Source organism: Eumetopias jubatus, unplaced genomic scaffold, assembly GCF_037043125.1.
Source record: "Eumetopias jubatus isolate StellerSeaLion01/CBP00866 unplaced genomic scaffold, mEumJub1_p1.0 scaffold_3, whole genome shotgun sequence".
NCBI classification, from domain to species: Eukaryota; Metazoa; Chordata; class Mammalia; order Carnivora; family Otariidae; genus Eumetopias; species Eumetopias jubatus.
This window is the reverse complement of record NW_028274809.1, coordinates 125,583,459-125,602,635: the sequence shown is the minus strand read 5'-3', so window position 1 is coordinate 125,602,635 and position 19,177 is coordinate 125,583,459. Positions and strand designations below refer to the sequence as shown.

The 19,177-nt window shown below is 34.3% G+C and overlaps 1 protein-coding gene across 7 annotated transcripts in view; it reads right to left on the bottom strand.

Moving 5' to 3' along the window:
- The window catches only part of PDS5B (PDS5 cohesin associated factor B), a 194,870-nt gene that overhangs the window by 6,442 nt on the left and 169,251 nt on the right, over positions 1-19,177 (bottom strand). For 2 of the 7 annotated variants that reach the window (XM_088021798.1, XM_088021795.1), the window contains exons 25-33: positions 16,804-17,008; positions 15,820-15,934; positions 13,733-13,865; positions 10,698-10,817; positions 9,472-9,534; positions 8,733-8,878; positions 6,111-6,216; positions 1,126-1,565; positions 925-1,035 (exon numbers count right to left, since the gene is read on the bottom strand). In XM_088021798.1, the coding sequence (XP_087877924.1) occupies positions 925-1,035; positions 1,126-1,565; positions 6,111-6,216; positions 8,733-8,878; positions 9,472-9,534; positions 10,698-10,817; positions 13,733-13,865; positions 15,820-15,934; positions 16,804-17,008 (1,439 nt within the window). Of the gene's footprint in view, positions 1-920; positions 1,036-1,125; positions 1,566-6,110; positions 6,217-8,732; positions 8,879-9,471; positions 9,535-10,697; positions 10,818-13,732; positions 13,866-15,819; positions 15,935-16,803; positions 17,009-19,177 lie in introns of those variants that run through there. The other 5 variants (XM_028105892.2, XM_088021796.1, XM_028105909.2 and 2 more) reach the window with 5 other exon arrangements.

Genomic DNA, 19,177 nt, shown 5'->3' with positions numbered 1-19,177 from the left:
ACCCAAGGAAAAAGTTAAATGGAAGAGGGCATGAAGTAGCTAGACACTCAGGCAACTTTTCCTCTTCCTGTGGAATACACAGGAACGGGAAAGACTTCTAAGGTAAGTATTTGGCCAAGGCGCGCTGCTGGCAAGTCTGAAAAGCCAACGCACTGATGTAATTATGTAATGGGATTACTCTCAGGAAAAGTGCAGAATTTCTGACTAATGGAAGGAAGACATGCTATTTTAGTTCCACTTAAATAACTGAGAAAAAAGGGCAAAATATACAAATTACAGTACTGATGTTCCTGCTACTTTAATAATCTTAGGTACAGATTTGTTATTGTAACTTCTTATAAACATATGTTTGTGTGAACTTCTAAAACTATTTATATGTAGATATGGATGTGTTAATTTGATTAGAAAAGAAACAAATTCAAAACATCAAAAACTCAGATCTACATGTGATAATTTCTGTGGATATAATTTAAAGAAAAATAATGCCTGTTACTTTCCTACACAATTCAAAGAATAAAAGCAAAAATGTAAAAACTTTTTTTTTTTTTTTTTAAGTTGCTGAGGAAAGACATCAAGAAAAACTGTAGTGTGCAATGACAAGGCAACCTGGTCAGTAAGATGTGATTATTTAAAAATACCTTCTCATCTCTTTAGGTACTATAAAGTCTGTATTGGAAATAATAAACTATATGTTACTCATTTAAAAATATTTGCCTAAAACCTGTTAAGAAATGTACAAATATTATCAGAGAGTTAATTGGGATATCAATCACCTAGGTAAGTTTATAAAAATTTTATCTTACCTAGTGTAATGGGAGTAAATATATGAGATTTTAAATATAGCGCTATGTATATTTAAAAATTTTTGAACTTTTGCAAAATAATTTGAAACTGGTTTGAAATTTAATATTATTTACAACTTACACATTTTTTTTTGGTTGTGATGGTGATGGCGTTTTTGATGGTCTTCCTCGTCCTTTCTGTGGTGTGGATTGTGTGGATTCAACTGCACTAGTTTCAGGAGATTCTGCTCTGCTTTGGAGAAGACCCAAATGTGCATAGCATCAAATTATGATTTATGACATAGTTACGAAACATATGCAGTTTAGAGTTGCACGTACTTACCTCTGTTGTGTTCTCCTTGATGTTCGGTGTTGTTTGCTCTTTGACTTCTGTTCTGTATTTCCACTTTGTCTTTCTTCTTCTTCCTCTTCTTCTGGTGCTGAAGGTCCAGATTTTTTTTTGGTTCCTTTTTTAGACGTTTTCATTGTTGGCTCTTCCTTTGCTGTACCTCCACCAAGAGGTTTCGGCGGTCGGCCTCTTTTACCTTTCTTTGGTGGACTGTTCTGTTCATCTTCATTTTCTAATATATCTTCTTTGAGCCTCTTTTCTTCAGGCCACTGCTGTTCATCTGATTCTGAAGCCGTATGGCCTCTCTTCCGTCCACGCTGACTACCTTTAGGTTTCTGCTCCTGTACCAACTTGGTGAGGTCATCCATACCTAATTTTTCTTCTGAATCTGTAACAGGTGTTTTTTTCCGGCTTCTAGGTTTGTCCAATTCAGACTAGGAATAAAAACCACAATTTCAAACATAAAATTGTAAGTGTGCATATTTTGAAAAATAAAACAAAAAATATGCTATCCACTTTGTCATAAAAATGTGCTTAAATAAAGTGTAGAGTTCTTAAGCCCATCAGAACCATAACTACTTGTATTTTAACTAAAAAAATTATCCAGAGTAAGAGGATAAATTTTTATTTTTACTTAAGCTAGAGAGCCTCAAATGGAAACCTTTCAAGATCAGTATTTTATTAAATTATACATTTTAATGAAGAGCTACTATTTATTTCATTTAAAAAATTTCTAAATTCCTTGCATGAACAATGGATAACTATACTAAAGTATAATGGATCTGCTTTGATAGTCAATTTAAGTAATTCTAATTTTACTACACAGTGTTTACAACATAAAATATCAACTATGCTATATATCATGTTTAGACACCATAAAAAACTTTTATTTTATAAACAGAGGTTGCAAGATACAAAAAGTTAAACATTCATCACTTATTAAAAATTTTGAAAACACTTCTGAACCTGATACTGCTTCTTTTCATGAACTAATTAAAAACAAAAAAAAACAATTTAAATTATTTAATTGGTAACTCAAATTTAAAAGCCTAGTCTACATTCAGAGAATTTAGGCACTGAGCAGAAGATGCAAACTGAGGAAATTCTCCAAAGAAATCAAGAACGGTATGAACCCTTATAGCTTCTCCATACACATACATGTATAAAACCCATAAATAAATGTAAATTTTATTTCCAAAAAGTTTACGCCAATTTACATTCTTAAAAATCACTGGTAGAAAACAACAAAAATTATCTGATTAGTTTAATAGTCATTTTGTTTCCTGTCTACAAACTCCCTAATTATGCTGCTGGTATTATGTTCTTTGCCCATTTGCATACTGGAATCTTAGTATTTTAATCTACATTCTTGTGTATATATAAATTTTAGTTCTATTTGTTATGGACTGAATTGTGCCCACACAAAATTCACATGTTGAAGCTATAACCCCTAATGTTATGGTATTTGAAGAAAAGGTCTTTGGGGAGATACTTCAGTTGAGATGAGGACATGAGGGTAGGTGGGGCCCTCATTATAGAATTAGTTCCTTATGGGAAGAGACACCAGAGAAATCTGTCTCTCTCCACCATGTGGGTCCACAGTGAGAAGGTGGCCATCTGCAAACCAGGAAGAGAGCTCTCACCAAGAAGCAAATTGGCCAGCACTTTGAACTTGGAATTCCCAACCTTCCAAATGGTGAGAAAATTAATTTCTGTTGTTTAAGTCACCCAGTCTATGGTATTTTTTATGGCAGCCTGAGCAGACTAAGACATTATTGTATCTTAATAGGATTTGAGATGAAGGTTTAAACTCTTTTTCCTATCTACCCCCCAGAGTATTCTAATCATTTAAAAAGAAACCACTGACTTATAATGCTTCTTTTATTTTGTATTATGTTTTAAAAATTAATAAGGTTTCTGAGCTATTGTAACAGCAGCATAATATTTTACTAATTATAAATAAATACATTTGTGTCTGGCTGGGCTGATCTTATTACTCCTTTTTATATTTATTCTTCTACATGGACTTAAAATCACACTGGAATTTTATAATTACATGTAGATTCATTTAGAAAGAATGGTTATCTTTTCTTATTCATTTTTCCCATTACAGAACATGGTATGCCTTCTTTCTCTTCAAATCTTGTATGTCTCTCAATTTGGACATCTCCACACAGTTTCCCCCAACTTCTTTTTTAAGGAAGTTTTAGATCGATGGATGTGTCTGTCTGTCTGTCTGTCTACCTACCTATTTTTGTTGTTGTAGTGGTTATTGTGGTGAAGCAAATCACCTTTCACCCAAGTGTATACTTGATATAAAGAAAAATTAACAGAATAAAGTTAAGTTATGCACATACATACATCTATTTATATGGCTACCATGCTAAATTCTTAGTTTTTCAATTGCTTATTTTTCTAAGAGTTCAAACGAATGTCTCTTTTTCACTGTCATATCTTTGACTATTTCATGTCTTCCTGAATTTGTCAAACATTCTAGAACAATCTTAAATAATATTGATGACAACAGGTTGCTTGTTTTGCTGATTTTCAATAAAAATGCTTCAAGCATTTTGCCTTTATGAAGAATAACTTAAGAGTAACTGAATTAATAACTACTGATTTAAACAGTAAAACATTTAGCATGTTAAGGAAGTATCCCGCTGGTATTAGTTTATTAAGAGTTCATATATATCAAGAGTGGATTTTAAATTGTATTTATGTCTTCTTGACATGACCTGAGATTATCTTGTTATATTCTTATTTGGTATACTGATTTGCCATATTATATTAAAAGATTTCTTAGCATCAAATTATCCTTACATCCCAGGAAAAATAGACCTGTGACTGGTTTTAATTTGTTAATGTTTATTTAGAGTTTTGTACATAAATTAATAATTAATTGTTGTTACTCAGAGATGCATAGATAAGGGAAATATTGAACTAAAACTAAATTTAAAATTACCACCTCTAATTTAAAATGTTACAATTCATTTTGATGTCCAAAAATGTGTAAGGTAGTTGAATTCCTTTATGCCCTGGAAAAGGTTGGTGGTTAATAGGATATTCTATGTCTGCTTTCTTGAGAATACTATAAAATAATCTAGTTTGCTAAAGCACTACCTTCTCTAGTTTCTTTTTCATTTTGCACTGCATTGTCTTAAGAACAGAGGGAGTATAAAACTGAGGTTTGAAGCAGGAAACGGAAAATATATTATCTGTAAAGTATTTGAATATAAATGTATATGGAGAATAATTCCTGTGTGGTGAAATTTTAATATCAAAGTAGTAGCATATGCAAAGACAGTACTCTCTCACTATAATCTACTGGTCTTTAAATTGAACTTCTGTCTCATAATGCTAACCTCTTTGAGGATATTTCAGTTGATATTTATTAATAAGGTTCTTGTAGTATTTCTGAAAATGGATGCAATGTTACACAAAAGGAAGCCAAAGGCCTCCATTATAATTATACAAATCAATCTCAAAAGCTCAGAATTTCAAAACTTTTCTATGAAATATAGAGACTTTGTTCTTCATTGCTCTAAAAGGTAGAACTAGATATAGAATTTATAGGATAACAAAACATTAAGCGTTCATCACAACCACATCTCCCAGTTCTGGGGGGGTGTGGGGATAAGGGGGCAAGACAGCATGTGGGTATGGGTGGCCTAGCTGGCGTTTCCAAGAAACAGGAGAAATTATAAGCTCTCCACCTAAGGCATTTTCAAGCATATGCTAACCAACTCTCATAAATGCTAATGAAGGAATTTCTGCATTAAATGAGAAGTAGGACTAGAAGACATAAATACCTTTTCCAATCAAGGTTCTCTTCTATAAATCCAGATAACAGGATTCCTTTCTGGCTAAGCGATCAATTTTTAACTCTGCTTGGGCAAAATTTTTAAACAGCCAATAAAAATCAGAATTTACAGTATAAATAGTAAGGATTTAGTAAGAATTTTAGAATGATAATTTTTTAAGTGGAAGAAAAACAACCTGGTAAAACAAATTACTGAAAAAATTGAAAACAACTGAAAATAATTTATTAAACTTTTTGGGATATGTAATGTTGGACCAGTGGAAGACAAGAAGGGCAATAATACTTCAGCGAAAGCAAAAGTATTTTATTAATAACCTTCCATCTCTACTAAGAGAGTAGTTTCAAATGCATTAACTTTTACTTTAATTATTGATCAAAAATATTGATCTTTATAATAATAAAACAGCAGCAACACCAATTAACTTAGGTTAATTCATTTATTCTGATAAACCTTACCAGCTAAGGAGTCACATTTTAGAGATAAAGAAACTGATTCAGACAGCCTCACTGATTATTCAAGAAATGTTTAAAGCTAACCTAGAAAGCCAAAATGTGTCCAATTATTAAGGCTATCAGGTGGTGCTGGAATATATAACTGTATTTTATATCTGCACTAAAACTTAAATCTGTCTTTAAATAACATTTATAAATTGTTTCTATCATACAAGTTATCATTGTTATTAAAATCTAAAAACTAAAGGCAGCCTTTATGAAGACTGTAGCATTTCTTTACTAGAAGCTTATTTAGTAATGAAAGGCTCAAGAAATCATCTAAAATGGAGGAACCTTTAAGGACCCTTATTCTACCTCCCCCTCCAATGCTAAGTTTAAGCTTACTGTGTTTTAAAAACAAGAACAACAACAACAACAAAAAAAACCCAAGCAGTTCTGAGTATGGGACTGGCATGTTTGATTTCAAAGGTCTACAGAATAAAGATCATTTATTAGAATGACAAGAAACACAAGAGAGTCAATATGTTTAAATTACATGGTAGAGGATAATTATAAACCCAAATTGGTGATTAAAACCATTAAAAGAAAATCAAATGTTGAATTTGAGAATGATATTAACTGGTTTCGGTGTAAAAATTATTTATACAGTAAAATTATTTTTATCATTATTATTATAATTATTATAAAATCAAACCAAATATCTCACCCTTACAAGATCAGAGTCGTCTCTCTTGTCACTTTTTTTTCCTGGCAAAGGTGAAGACATTGTGTAATCTTCATTTTCACTGTGATCCATTTCAGAGCTATCAAGCCTTTTAATATAGACATTTATAATCATTATTACAATGAAATAACTTAAAAGCTTTTTCTGTTCCCTAGTGTAGCCTTATAGCTTTATGAGGAAGTTTCATTCTTTTCAAAAAAGTATCCATTTTATTCTATCATATTTAGCAACAAACCAACAAGCAATGAATCACATTTAATTTAACATAATAGGGAAACTTTAAAAATCACAAATTTAGTTTTTTTCCTAAGTCTTTTTAAAAACTAAATTCTATTTTGGAGTGGGTACATAAAGTAAATTAAAACTTTTCTTGTTAGCAAGTTGAATTGGCCTATATTACTACAATCTGCACTGTTCCCTCTCTCTCCCATATCCCCATTCCACTTTTTCTTCTCTGTACTCTTAACACCCTCTAACACAATAAAGTTATTATGTTTATTCTCTACTAATCTTCCCCTGCTAGAATGTAAGCATGGATCTTTGGTCAACTGTACTTAGCAATTTATACTAAGCACTTATACCAGTGCCACGCATAAAGTAGGCATTCAATAAATACTTACTAAATGAATTAATAGCACATGCTCTCATTTATTGGTATAAAGGCTGTCTTCTGTCCTAGGTGATCACATCCTTAATCTGGCTTTAAAAACCATTTAAACATTGTTAAATCCTAAATCTCAATCCCTGACCCAGAAGCTACCCTGAGCTCTAGACTCACATATCCAATTGCCTACTCACTTGAATCTCTAATTGGCATCTCAACTTTAACACAGCCAAAACAGTCATTTGGACACTCCTCTTTTCCACATCTCCCCAGAAAATACACACACACACACACACACACACACACACACACACAGCCTATTCCTCCTCAAAGGCTTTTACATCTCAGTAAATGGCACCACCACCTATATAAATACTCAGGCAAAACACCTAGGATACATCCTTTTTTTTTTGAAAGGTTTTATTTACTTATTTGACAAAGAGAGAGAGAGAGAGAGCACAAGTAGGCAGAGCAGCAGGCAGAGAGGCAGAAGGAGAATCAGGCTCTCTGCCAAGCAGGGAGCCCGATGCGGGGCTCAAACCTAGGACCCTGGGATCATGACCTGAGTGGAAGGCAGACGCCTAACTGACCGAGCCACCCAGGTACCCATACCATCCTTAAATATTCCCTTTCTGTAACTATTCACATCTAACCCATCAGCAAGACTATTTGGATCTACCATCAAAATAAATCCTAAATTTGACTATTTACCATCTTCTTCCCAGTTTATCCCTTCCCTGAAGTACTATTAGCTGACTCCTAACTGGTTTTTCTACCTCAATTCTAGTTCCTCTATTCTCCACAATCAAGGCAATCTAATAAAAGTACAAATCAGATCACTAGGCTCCACAGCAATATCTTAGCGTAGGGGGAAGAGTCGAAGACAACACTGAGGCTCTTAGCCTAAATGACTAGGTGAATTAGATCTCTGATTATAACCACAAATTCGACAAGAAAAACCAGTAATTTAGGAAATGAGTTGCTGGAAATGTTTTGGTAATGTTAAGTAGGAGGCCATCCACTAGAAAATGTCCGAATGATATAAATGAAGGGACACTCAGGTATCAGCCACTAATATGTATTAATACAGGAATCTAAAACAAGAGCTATAAATGTAATTTTTGTTCAATTTCTACTATATTATGTATCACTTGACAATTTATTCATTACAAGGAAATTGATAAGAAATTTCAGAATGTCTCCTTTCTTTATTGACTGGTTCTAAACAATACAAAAGACAGCACAGTCTTTGCTAAAAACTAAACAAAATCAATACACAGTGGCAGTTAAGCCCCGTACAAGGTTCTGCTGCTAACAAACGGTGTACAAAGCACTATGCCAAAACTAGTGAAAATGTGAATTATTTTCCCTTTTCTTCTTTCTTAAAAAGAAAAATCTGTAGAGCGTGATTTGAAAGTACAATTTTAAAACAATTTTTTAAACAAAAAAGTTTATACATGTACACAGGAAAAAGAAATTCAAACCAAAGCGTATATAAAATGATCTCCCTCCTACACTAGATTACCATGAGACGTTGTGTAGTCTTCCAGAAACTTTCTATGCATATAAAAGCCAATGTGAATACAAATCCTTTCTAAAAACTTGAAAATACTATAATACTGTTCTATTCTTTGCCTTTTTACTCAATAATGTATTGTCGAAATAATTCATATTAGCTCATACCTCATCATTTTTAATGATTATGTATTCCATTGTACAGATGTACCATAATATAACAGTTTTACAACTGCAAGACATTTAGCTTATGTCTACCAACACAGGCTATACCAACAAGCTAAAATATGAAAGGCTAAGATGGAGTGCCTATCTAAAATAAGAGAGCAAATAAGTAAGAACTTGTAAATGGCTACCAGTGTTAAATGGGAATGTTCAGGTATGCACTGATTTCCATTCACTGACATTAAATGTTTTGGGTTACATTATTTTAAATCTCATTGCCTTGTTGGAATCCTTAAATGTAAAATATATTAGGTTCTTACCTCCCTTTTATTCTTCCAGGAGAGCTTGGATTTGAGCTGCTGCTTGCATTGCTTACAGTTTCCATTCGTGATGACTTTGTCTGAGATTGCTTGCCAGCTGATGAAAGTGGCTTATTAACAGCTCCTAGAACATTGGTTGTTTTAGGCTGAAATGAAAAATGCATATCTCTTTCTATTTGATTAAAGCCAAAAGAAATTTACATGTAAAGAGCCATAAAAAATATCTGTCGAAGTGTTTACATACAAATCACACACACAAATATGCCTATCCTTAAACAAAATAAGGATTATGAATTGAATATCACTTGTACAAGTGAAAAACTATACAGATGGCATAACAGTTACGTTTTTTAGCTATCTGGAGGCAAAGGCTTACATAGAAAGTGAGAACAAATAAAATGTGCAGTCAACAAAAACAGATAATCAGACTCTTGCTCTGGAAGGACATAAGAAGATGTTTTTAACTTTAAGACTTTTTTCTTGATATTACAGGATAAGATATTGAAGGATCAAGGTCTCCAGGGCTTTATTATAAGCTACAAAATAAGTTCATGTATCTCAGCTTGCATCTATACAGTAAATATAATTATTTCTAACTAGCAAATGGAAGATGCCTAATAATTATATTTTTTATCTTAAGATATATCAATTTTAAAGAAATACAAAATAACATAGTTATGCCAATAATCATACTAAAATAAACTACCACATAAAAATTAGAATGACTCTCAAAACGTACTTTTCCAGGAGTGAAAAACGATTTCATTTCTGGAGGCAGATAATTTTTGGTGTTACTGAAATTCTACAAGCAAGGGAAAAAGTTGCAGTCAGTGAATACTGAAACACTATACATGAGGTGGTTCGAAGCCAACAAAGCATACAACAGCTTTTGTTTCACAGTACATAATCAAATACATATTTAAATAATCAAACACAAAATTTCAGTCACTGATTTTAAATATTGTAATAAGAGGCACCTGGGTGGCTCAGCTAGTTAAGCATCTGACTCTTGATTTCAGTTCAGGTCATGATCTCAGGGTTTTGAGATTGAGCCCGTGTCATGCGAGCCTGCTTAAAGATTCTCTTTCTCCCTCTCCCTCTGTCCCTCCCCTCCCCTAAAAATAAATAAATAAATACTGTAATAAGTTTAAACTAATTTCATACCAACTCCAATATTAACAAAACATATTTGTACTCTAACATGTTAGAGCTCTGTAAGCGCATCAGAAAACCATGCTTCTATAACAATACTCTCCAGAGAAGAGACCACATATACTCCTGTTATCTTAATCACAACAAGGTAAAAGCAGACAGTCCCTTTTAGCTACTGGGTGAGCCTACATACAAGGCTGTTGTAAATCACTATACATTGGTTAAACTTTAATTAGTATTTTACTTAAAAACAAACATAAATACAAAAACAGTAGTGGTAGTTTCCATACTCTCAGTCAATAGGCTTAGGTGCATTATGAATCTCTAAGAACGATTCTGGAAAACACCTATTGTATCTTAAGTTTTGTAAAAGTGGTTTAGGAACATTTTTGTAATGCTCCCTGGGTCTTGAACTTGTTCCTGTATCAGTTCTCTGCTTGTTTCTTCATACCAGTTATGAATCTCAATCAAGGCTTATATAACTTCAGACTGTGTCTCTATCAGCATTCTCCTTCCCATTTTGGATCAATGGCCAATAACGACAGCTCTACATGCTTTGATCACATTTTTGCCTGAACTCACACACTGGCATAAAACTCTGAATGCAAACTCTAGATTATCTTAATTAATCTCTGAACCTTATTTGTGTCCTCTAGTTTGGCCCATATTCTAGCCTTGAACCACATTAGTTAAGACTCATAGTGACTTTTCCATGACATTAGTAGAACGCTCTTGATCCTGAAATCTTCCCATAACCTAGGGCTGAGAATACATTTTATTTCGATCTATACAAACAAAATCTACAATAACTACCTTGTCAGGTTGGGTGAAAAAACGAGCTGGTAGTACTGGGTCTTTAGGAGATTCCAAACTGTATGTGGTGCTCTTTGACATGATGATATTCATGGCAACATCACACACAGTGTACAGTTTCTGCAATGGTATTAAAAAAAAATTAGATACTTAAGGTGGCATCCTGGACTCTGTGAATTAGGAATTAATTCTAGAACATGCAGTTAGTACAGGCATACCTCAGAGATAGTGCGGATTCAGCTCTAAAGCACCACAATAAAGCAAATGTTGTAATTAAGTGAGTCAAATGAATTTTTTGGCTTCCCAGTGCATATAAAAGTTATGTTTACACTATACTATAGTCCACTGAGTGTGCAATAGCATTATGTCTAAAAAACAATGTACAATGTAATTATAGTATAAGTAATTAAAAAATATTTTATTGCAGGGGTGCCTGGGTGGCTCAGTCAGCTTAGTATCCGACTCTTGATCTCAGCTCAGGTCTTGATCTCAGGATCATGAGTTCAAGCACCACACCAAGCTCCATAGTGGGCATGGAGCCCAGATTAGATAGATAGATAGATAGATAGATAGATAGATAGATAGACAGACAGATAGAAAGATAGGTAAATAAATAATTTTAGACAAGTTTATTGCTGAAAATGCTAACCATCATCTGAGCTTTCAGTGACTTGCTATGTTTTTGCTGGTAGGGAGTCTTGCCTCAATGTTGATGGCTGCTGATGATCAGAGTGGTGATTGCTGAACTGTGGTCATTTCTTAAAACGAGACAATAATGAAGTTTGCTGCATTGACTGACTCTTCCCTTCATGAACAATTTCTCTGTAGTGTGATGCTGTTTGACAGCATTTTACCCACAGAACATTCAAAATTAGAGTCAATCCTCTCAAATCTTACTCCTGTTTTATCAACTAAGTTTGTGTAATACACTAAATCCTTTGTTGTCATTTCAACAATCTTCACAGCATCTTCACCAGGAGTAGTTTCCATCTCAAGAAACCACTTTCTTTGCTAATCCATCATAGGCAACTCCTAATTCATTAAAGTTTTATCATGAAATTGCAGCAATTCAGTCACATCTTTAGACTCCACTGCTAAGTTCTCTTGCTATTTCTACCACATCTGTAGTTACTGCAACCATCGAAGTCTTGAACCCCTCAGTCATTCACAAAGGCTGGAATACACTTCTTTCAAACTCCACTCCATGTCGATAATCTGACTCCTTCCCATGAATCACAAATGTTCTTAATGGATGTAGAATGGAGAATCCTTTCCAGATTTTCAATCGACTTTACCCAAACCTATCAGAAGAACCACAATCTATGGCAGCTATACCCTTATAAAATGTACTTCTTAAATAGTAAGACTTAAAAGTTGAAATTATTCCTTGATCCATGGGTTGCAGAATGGATGCTGTGTTAGCAGGCATGAAAACAGCATTAATCTCACTGTATATCTCTGTCAGAGCTTTTGGATGAACTGGTGCATTATCAACGAGAAGTAAGATTTTGAAAGGAATCTTTCTTTCTTAGCAGATCTCAACTATGGGCTTAAAATATTCAGTAAACCACGTTGTAAACAGATGTGCTGCTATCCAGGCTTTGTTGTTCTCTTTATAGAGAGCACAGAGTAAATTTAGCATAATTCAGAAGGGCCCTAGGATTTTCAGAATGGTACAAGAGCACTGGCTTCAGGTCCAGGTCACCACCTGCATTAGCCCCTAACAAGAGAGTCAGCCTGTCCTTTGAAGCCATGCACGGACTTCTCTCTAGCTATGGAAGTCCTCAATGGCATCTTCTTCCAAAAGAAGGCTGTTTTATCTACATTGAAAAACCACTGTTTAGAGTAATCACCTTCATTAATTACCTTAGCTAGGTCTTCTGGGTAACTTGCTGCAGCTTCTTTATCAGCACCTGCTGCTTCACCTTGTACTTTATGTTATGGAGATGGCTTCTTTCCTTCAACCTCATGAACCAACCTCTGTTAGCTTCTGCTTTCTTCTGCAGCTTCCTCACCTCTCAGCCCTCACAGAATTACAGAGTAGGGCCTTGCTCTGGATTAGGCTTTGGCTTAAGGGAATGTTATCATTGGTTTGATCTCCTATTCAGGCCAAACTTTCTCTGTAATAAGGCTGTTTTGCTTTCTTGTCATTTGTGGTTTTCACTGGAGTAGCACTTTTAATTTCCTTCAAAAACTTTTCCCTTGCATGCACAAGTTGGCTAACTATTTGGCAAAACAGACCTAGCTTTTAGCTTATCTCAGTTTCTACATGCCTTCCTCACCAAACTTCATCATTTCTAGCTTTTGACTTCATCATTTCTAGCTTTTGATTTAAAGTAAGAGACGTGTGACTTTTCCTTTCACATGAACACTTAGAGGCCACTGTAGGGTTATTAATTGACTAATTTCAGTATTGCTGTGTCTCAGGGAACAGGGAAGCCTGAGAACAGGGAGAAAGATGGGGGGACGGCTGCTGGATAGAGCAGTCAGAACACACACAACATCTGTCAATTAAGTTTGCCATCTTAGGTGGGTACAGTTTGTTGCACCCCAAAACAATTACAATAGGTGACATCAAAGATCACTGATCTCAGTTTACCATAGCATAAACAGTAACAATGAAAAAGTTTGAAATACTGCAGGAATTACCAAAATGTGACACAGAGACATGAAATAAGCAAATGCTGTTGGAAAATGGTGCCACGAGACTTGCTCAGTGCAGGGTTGCCACAAACCTTCAACTTGTAAAAACAATGCAATTATCGGCAAAGCACATTAAGGTTATGACGACATGCAGTTTTCAGTACAACACTGTACGTTAAACTACTATTTTCATTATTTCCTTGTAACAGCATTACTACTAACTTCCGTATTAGTAATTCTACATCGGTAATTCAAACTACTAATAGAAATACTAATTATTAAATACTAATAAAAAGACTTGATAATGTCTATACATACTACAGAAGTAGCATATCTACACTAGAATGCTTATATCAACATGGAATCATAATTATTCAAAAAGAATTACATACTTCATTCATTTTTGCATCATCTGGTCCTTGGGCATCTTTTGTTTGTTTAATATTTTCTACCATCTTTCTGATAAATGCATGACTGTTATTTTCATTTTTAGCCATTAATATCTCTAGAACGAACCAAAGACATCTAAAAAAAGGAGGGGGGAGAAAAAGAAATGAAGTGGAAAAAACTGGTTGCTTAATATAGATAAAAATAATTCTAAATATAAATACAATAAACTCCACAAAAGGAAAAAATTAAAAAGAGAAAACCAGCTATCAATCAATAGAGAAAAAAAGGTACATCACACATACATATCATAACTTACCAACAATGTAGGTGTGAATTCCTAAGACCCCTTCCCAAAAATTCACTAATGTTCCCAAGGAGGTAGGTAAAAAACGAACTTAAATGGTGGAGAGAATGAAGTGATCCTAACTCCTAGCAATGACTGGGAGGGAAGAGCCTGCCTAAAGTAATAACTGGGCCATGGATAAAATGAAGCCTCAAATACTCAAGACTGACTGCAATCCTGATTGGAAGTTTTCAAGAAAATAGAACTACCTCACTCAGTAGTTAAGAATCTCCATTAATGGGCGCCTGGGTGGTTCAGCTAGTTAAACGACTGCCTTCGGCTCAGGTCATGATCCTGGAGTCCTGGGATTGAGTCCCGCATCGGGCTCCCTGATCAGCAGTGAGTCAGCTTCTCCCTCGGACCCTCCCCCCTCTCATGCTCTATCTCATTCTCTCTCTCAAATAAATAAATAAAATCTTTTTAAAAAAAAATCTCCATGAATAAGTTAGAGAAGAAAAAGTGATGGCTGACAACTACACATACTGTCTTTGCTTAAAGAGGGAAATATTAAAAGGAAGTTTCACTAGCTAAAGTTATTTACATAAAACTCTATTCTAGAACAAACCAAAAGTGCTTTATCACTTTACAGACAGAATGGGACAGGGTTTTAGCACAGAGGAGAAAAGTAAGGAAGAAGAGAGAAGTGTGAAGCAAGGTATCATTCTAGAAGGGGAAAAATAACCTTAAGGACCTCAGTATAGGATAAGTTCTCCTGGAGTAGCTCTCTGACAGAATGGGGAGATTACTCATGGCTGTACTGGGGCAATTTAAAAATAAACCAAATGTTTAGTAAGTTCCGAAGAATATTAAATATATTTCAAAAACCAAAGTTCTCTGAGAAAGTGGAGTGGTTAAAAGTTTTCATTAGTTACAATCACTCTAACGCAGAACTCATTTTGGGAGAATTGCTTGTTTTTAAAAAAACAGAAACTGCGGCTTTTCCCTTGCCATGAGAAAGTTGTAAGTAATTTGATTTTATTCTCTTAAGGCACCTCAAATATTTAACTATAAAATATTTCTATGAACTAAGAAACCAGCAGTTATTTTAACAGGAAGCTAAAGGCATAATAAATTCATTTATTCAAAACCACAATGGTAATCCTTTATTATAGCAGAAAGAGAACTAGGGTTGCAAACTTAAAGAACTATGCTGGTGTTAAAAAGACTTCTCTAAACACCATTATATTTTCCTATTCCACACACAGGCATAGATGGTTTTCTGGCTTCTCAACAATAATCTTTGAAAGAATTACAAGTGTCATAAATTTGAAATAGAGAATCACCAATGAAGTCGTAAGTGTGATAGTTCCCTGGTTACCAACTTGGCCCATTATTAAATTAGACCATTCTCTCTTCCTACAGAAGAAGACAGTTACTGCAAAGAAAAAGTGCTTTGTGAATAAAGCCCACATGAAAATCCAGAGTTGCAGAAGAAAGTAGGAAAAGACAGGAACTGGAACAGAAGCTTTTAATGGACTGCATCCTAGAAAAGAAATGCCAGAATGGTAGAGAAACAGAACAGTAGTACAGTAATTGTGCTAAATTCAGTTTTGGGAAATCACATAGGAAATGAAATATGAAGAGATGGTATGAAAAAAGAAAAACAAGAGAACAAATAAGGGAAAGAACCTTAAACTCCTAAGAAATTAAATAAATCTAATAAACTAATTATAATGGAGATTCCATTATCAGCAGCAAAGAGAAAAAACTTCAGAAAACATGAAAATGGAATGAAAAAAGTCTTACTCTTTAACATCTTTAAGTTGTTCAATATCCTGTACTTTGACATAATCTGGGTCATGTGCCAAAAGGTGAATTGTATATGGAACAACATATTCTGGTAGAAGAGACAATAATTTTTCTGAAAAAGAAAGAAACAAGACAAAACAAAAATATCCAGGTTGTTAGAAAACCAAATCTTACTCTTTCTGTCTGACTCTGATACCCTATTTCCTGCATTCCAATAGTTTACCCACATAGCTAGAAGAAAAATATACTGAAATGTCTAGTGTTGAGGAACATCAAAAACAAGTTTATTTACTCATCCACCACGTCCAATATTGAAATGCCTACTAAATGCACCATTTGTTGAGGCTATAAAGACACATATTTTCATTTTCAAATGCACATGGTAAAAAGTGACCAGAACTAACTATCCAAGACTAAGAAATTAAGAAACATAAGATCCATTTTTCTTATTATGAGCAACTGTATGTTTAAGACTCCCTTAAGCCGCTAAGCAAAAATATGATACATCTTTCAATGTTAATACTGCACAAATACAGGATGAATGATACTATTTGATAATAACATAGATGGGATAAAGTGAGGAGATTAAAAACAGGCACACAAGCACCTGATACTAACATCAGCTCCAGGTGAGAATGATGAAAAACGGAAGACCTGTACTTTTTTAATCTAAAAGATAGTACTTAAGACAATCTTTATACATATTATCTGTATTTTACTGTTTTATTTAAAGTATATCCAGTGTCAGTGCTTATTTTCCTTAGCCATTTAGTCAGTTATATAAAGAGATATGGGTTGCTATTTACATACCTATGCATTTATATTTTAAAAATGACCTTTTTTAAAGGAAAGCAGTTACTGAAAAATAGTAACAACCTTATATTTAACGACTGCCGATTAGACAATAAATAACATCATTCTGTGTTCTATAAAACTGAAACTGGATAGAAAAGTATACTTTTCATTTTCATATATGCTTACCACTAACAGCTGCATGCTGCTTCAGATACTCGCGTCTCACATTTATATTTTTTACCAGACACTGCCTAGCATGAGCTCTTCTCTCTTTTACAGGATCTTTTGCACAAAGTGCACAGATTGCCATATACTCAAGTGGAAGCCGTAATCGGGAAAGGCCTTTGTGAAGTTTCTGAGCAAACACTTGTCTTACTTGATAGCATTCATCCTGTAAAGACATAATTATTCCACAGATTACTCATATGGCAGCAAAAGTAAGTAAAACCCCAAATACAAAATTTGAAGGGTAAAGGAGAGTAAGTGTATTCACAGCCATTGCTTCTGCCCGTAAGACTGAGATGTTGTGATATGTTAATTTCAAGGCTGGAGTGTTCACCTGGACCCTAATTAATAACTACCAGTTACATGTGTTAGAAAATAATGAATGTACTTTTTTTTTTTTTTAGGTTTTATTCATTTGAGATACAGAGAGAGAGAGAGCATGAACAGGGGGAGAGGCAGAGGGAGAGGAAGAAGCAGGCTCCCTGCTAAGCCAGGAGCCTGATGTGGGGCTTGATCCCAGGACCCCAGGGTCATGACCTGAGCCGAAGGCAGACACTTAACCATCTGAGCCACCCAGGCACCCCAATGAATGTATTTTTTTTAAAAAAGATTTTATTTACTTATTTGAGAGAAAAAGAAAGAGATGGAGAGCCCAAGCATGAGCAGGGGGAGGGGCAGAGGGAGAGGGAGAAGCAGATGCCCCATGAGCAGGGAGCCACATGTAGGGCTGGATCCCAGAACCCTGGGATCATGACCTGAGCCAAAGGCAGATGCTTAACTGACTGAGCCACCCAGGTGCCCTGAATGTACTTTTAAAACAGATAAAACTAGTACATATAAATCCATCCTAAGTTAAGGTATTAAAAATAGTTTAAACGGTATCTCATATTAGGCTACTTCAGTTACTGAGCAAGATAAAACTCTGCCCAATTTATATATTTTAGATTTTCATACATTTTGCATTTTCAGATTAAAATGCACAACTCTAATCAATTTCAGAAACACCAAATTACTTTCAGTTCTATAAATGAACCAACTGTTCATTACCGCTGTGCCTGCTTCCCTATTACTCCCTTTCCTAAACCACCCACCTCCATTCTCCTAACCAACTCCTCCTCATCTCTAACAATGGCTCCTCTAGCTTCAGAAATCACTGTGGAGTCTTTATCAGGCAACCAGCTCTGTGCCCTCTTAGCATTCTATGTATATTTCCAGCATAGCATTTACTATACAGTATTAAAATATTGGTTTATAGGTCTTACCTATCACCGCTCATTCCTTAAAGACAAGAACTATATCTTTATTTACCTTTGTGCCTCTAAACTTAGCACAATATCTGATATACAGATTATCTGTGGAAAAAACGATAGGACAAAGTTCGATATTTAAGTCATATATGAGACATACAAAGATCTTCTATAGACATACAAAGACCTTCATAATTACACCTTACCCTCCACCAATTAACACAAAGTGTGGTATGTTTCATATTATTGCAATGTGATATATACTATTTCTACTATCTATAATGTTCATTTTGTTTTTCTTCAAAACCTAAGTCATAACATCTTGCACTTATTTTTAAATCTTTATTTTGTATATCTTCTTTCATTTAATTTAAACTTCAGTTTATTCTCTCCCAAATAAAATTTTTTAAAAATTTATATATATTTATATATAAGAATGTATATGTAAATTTATATTTATATATAAAATATTTATACATAAAATTATATTTATATATAACATACATAAATATACATATATATATAAAGAAAATAATGGGCACCTGGATGGTTCAGTCAGTTAAGCATCTGCCTTTAGTTCAGGTCATGATCTTGGGGTCCTGGGATCAAGCCCCTTGTCTGTCAGACTTTCTGCTCAGCAGGGAGTCTGCTTCTACCCTCTCTTTCTCCCCTATGCTGGTGCTCTCTCTCTCTTCTCAAATAAAATCTTTTTTAAAAATTATATAAAAAATATAAATTTCAGTTTGTTATACCAAATACCTTTTAGAAAGCATTCTAGCTTTCGTAGAAATATTATCTATTATCTACCCTCACACTCAACAAAATAAAGTTAATGTTAACTCATCCCTTCCTCAGTATTAAAATTCCCATGTGGGAAAGGAATCTTCATTATCTGATTATTTACCATGAAAATGCCCAATTACAAACTGTATAAGTGAACATATCACAAATATATTCACAAATGAGCATACCATCCATTAAAAAATTAATCTCCCCAACACATCCCTCCCCCCACCACATTCAGATACATTTCCAAACAAGACCATGTTTGTCACTTTCTCACAAATCACTCAGGATCTAACAATGCA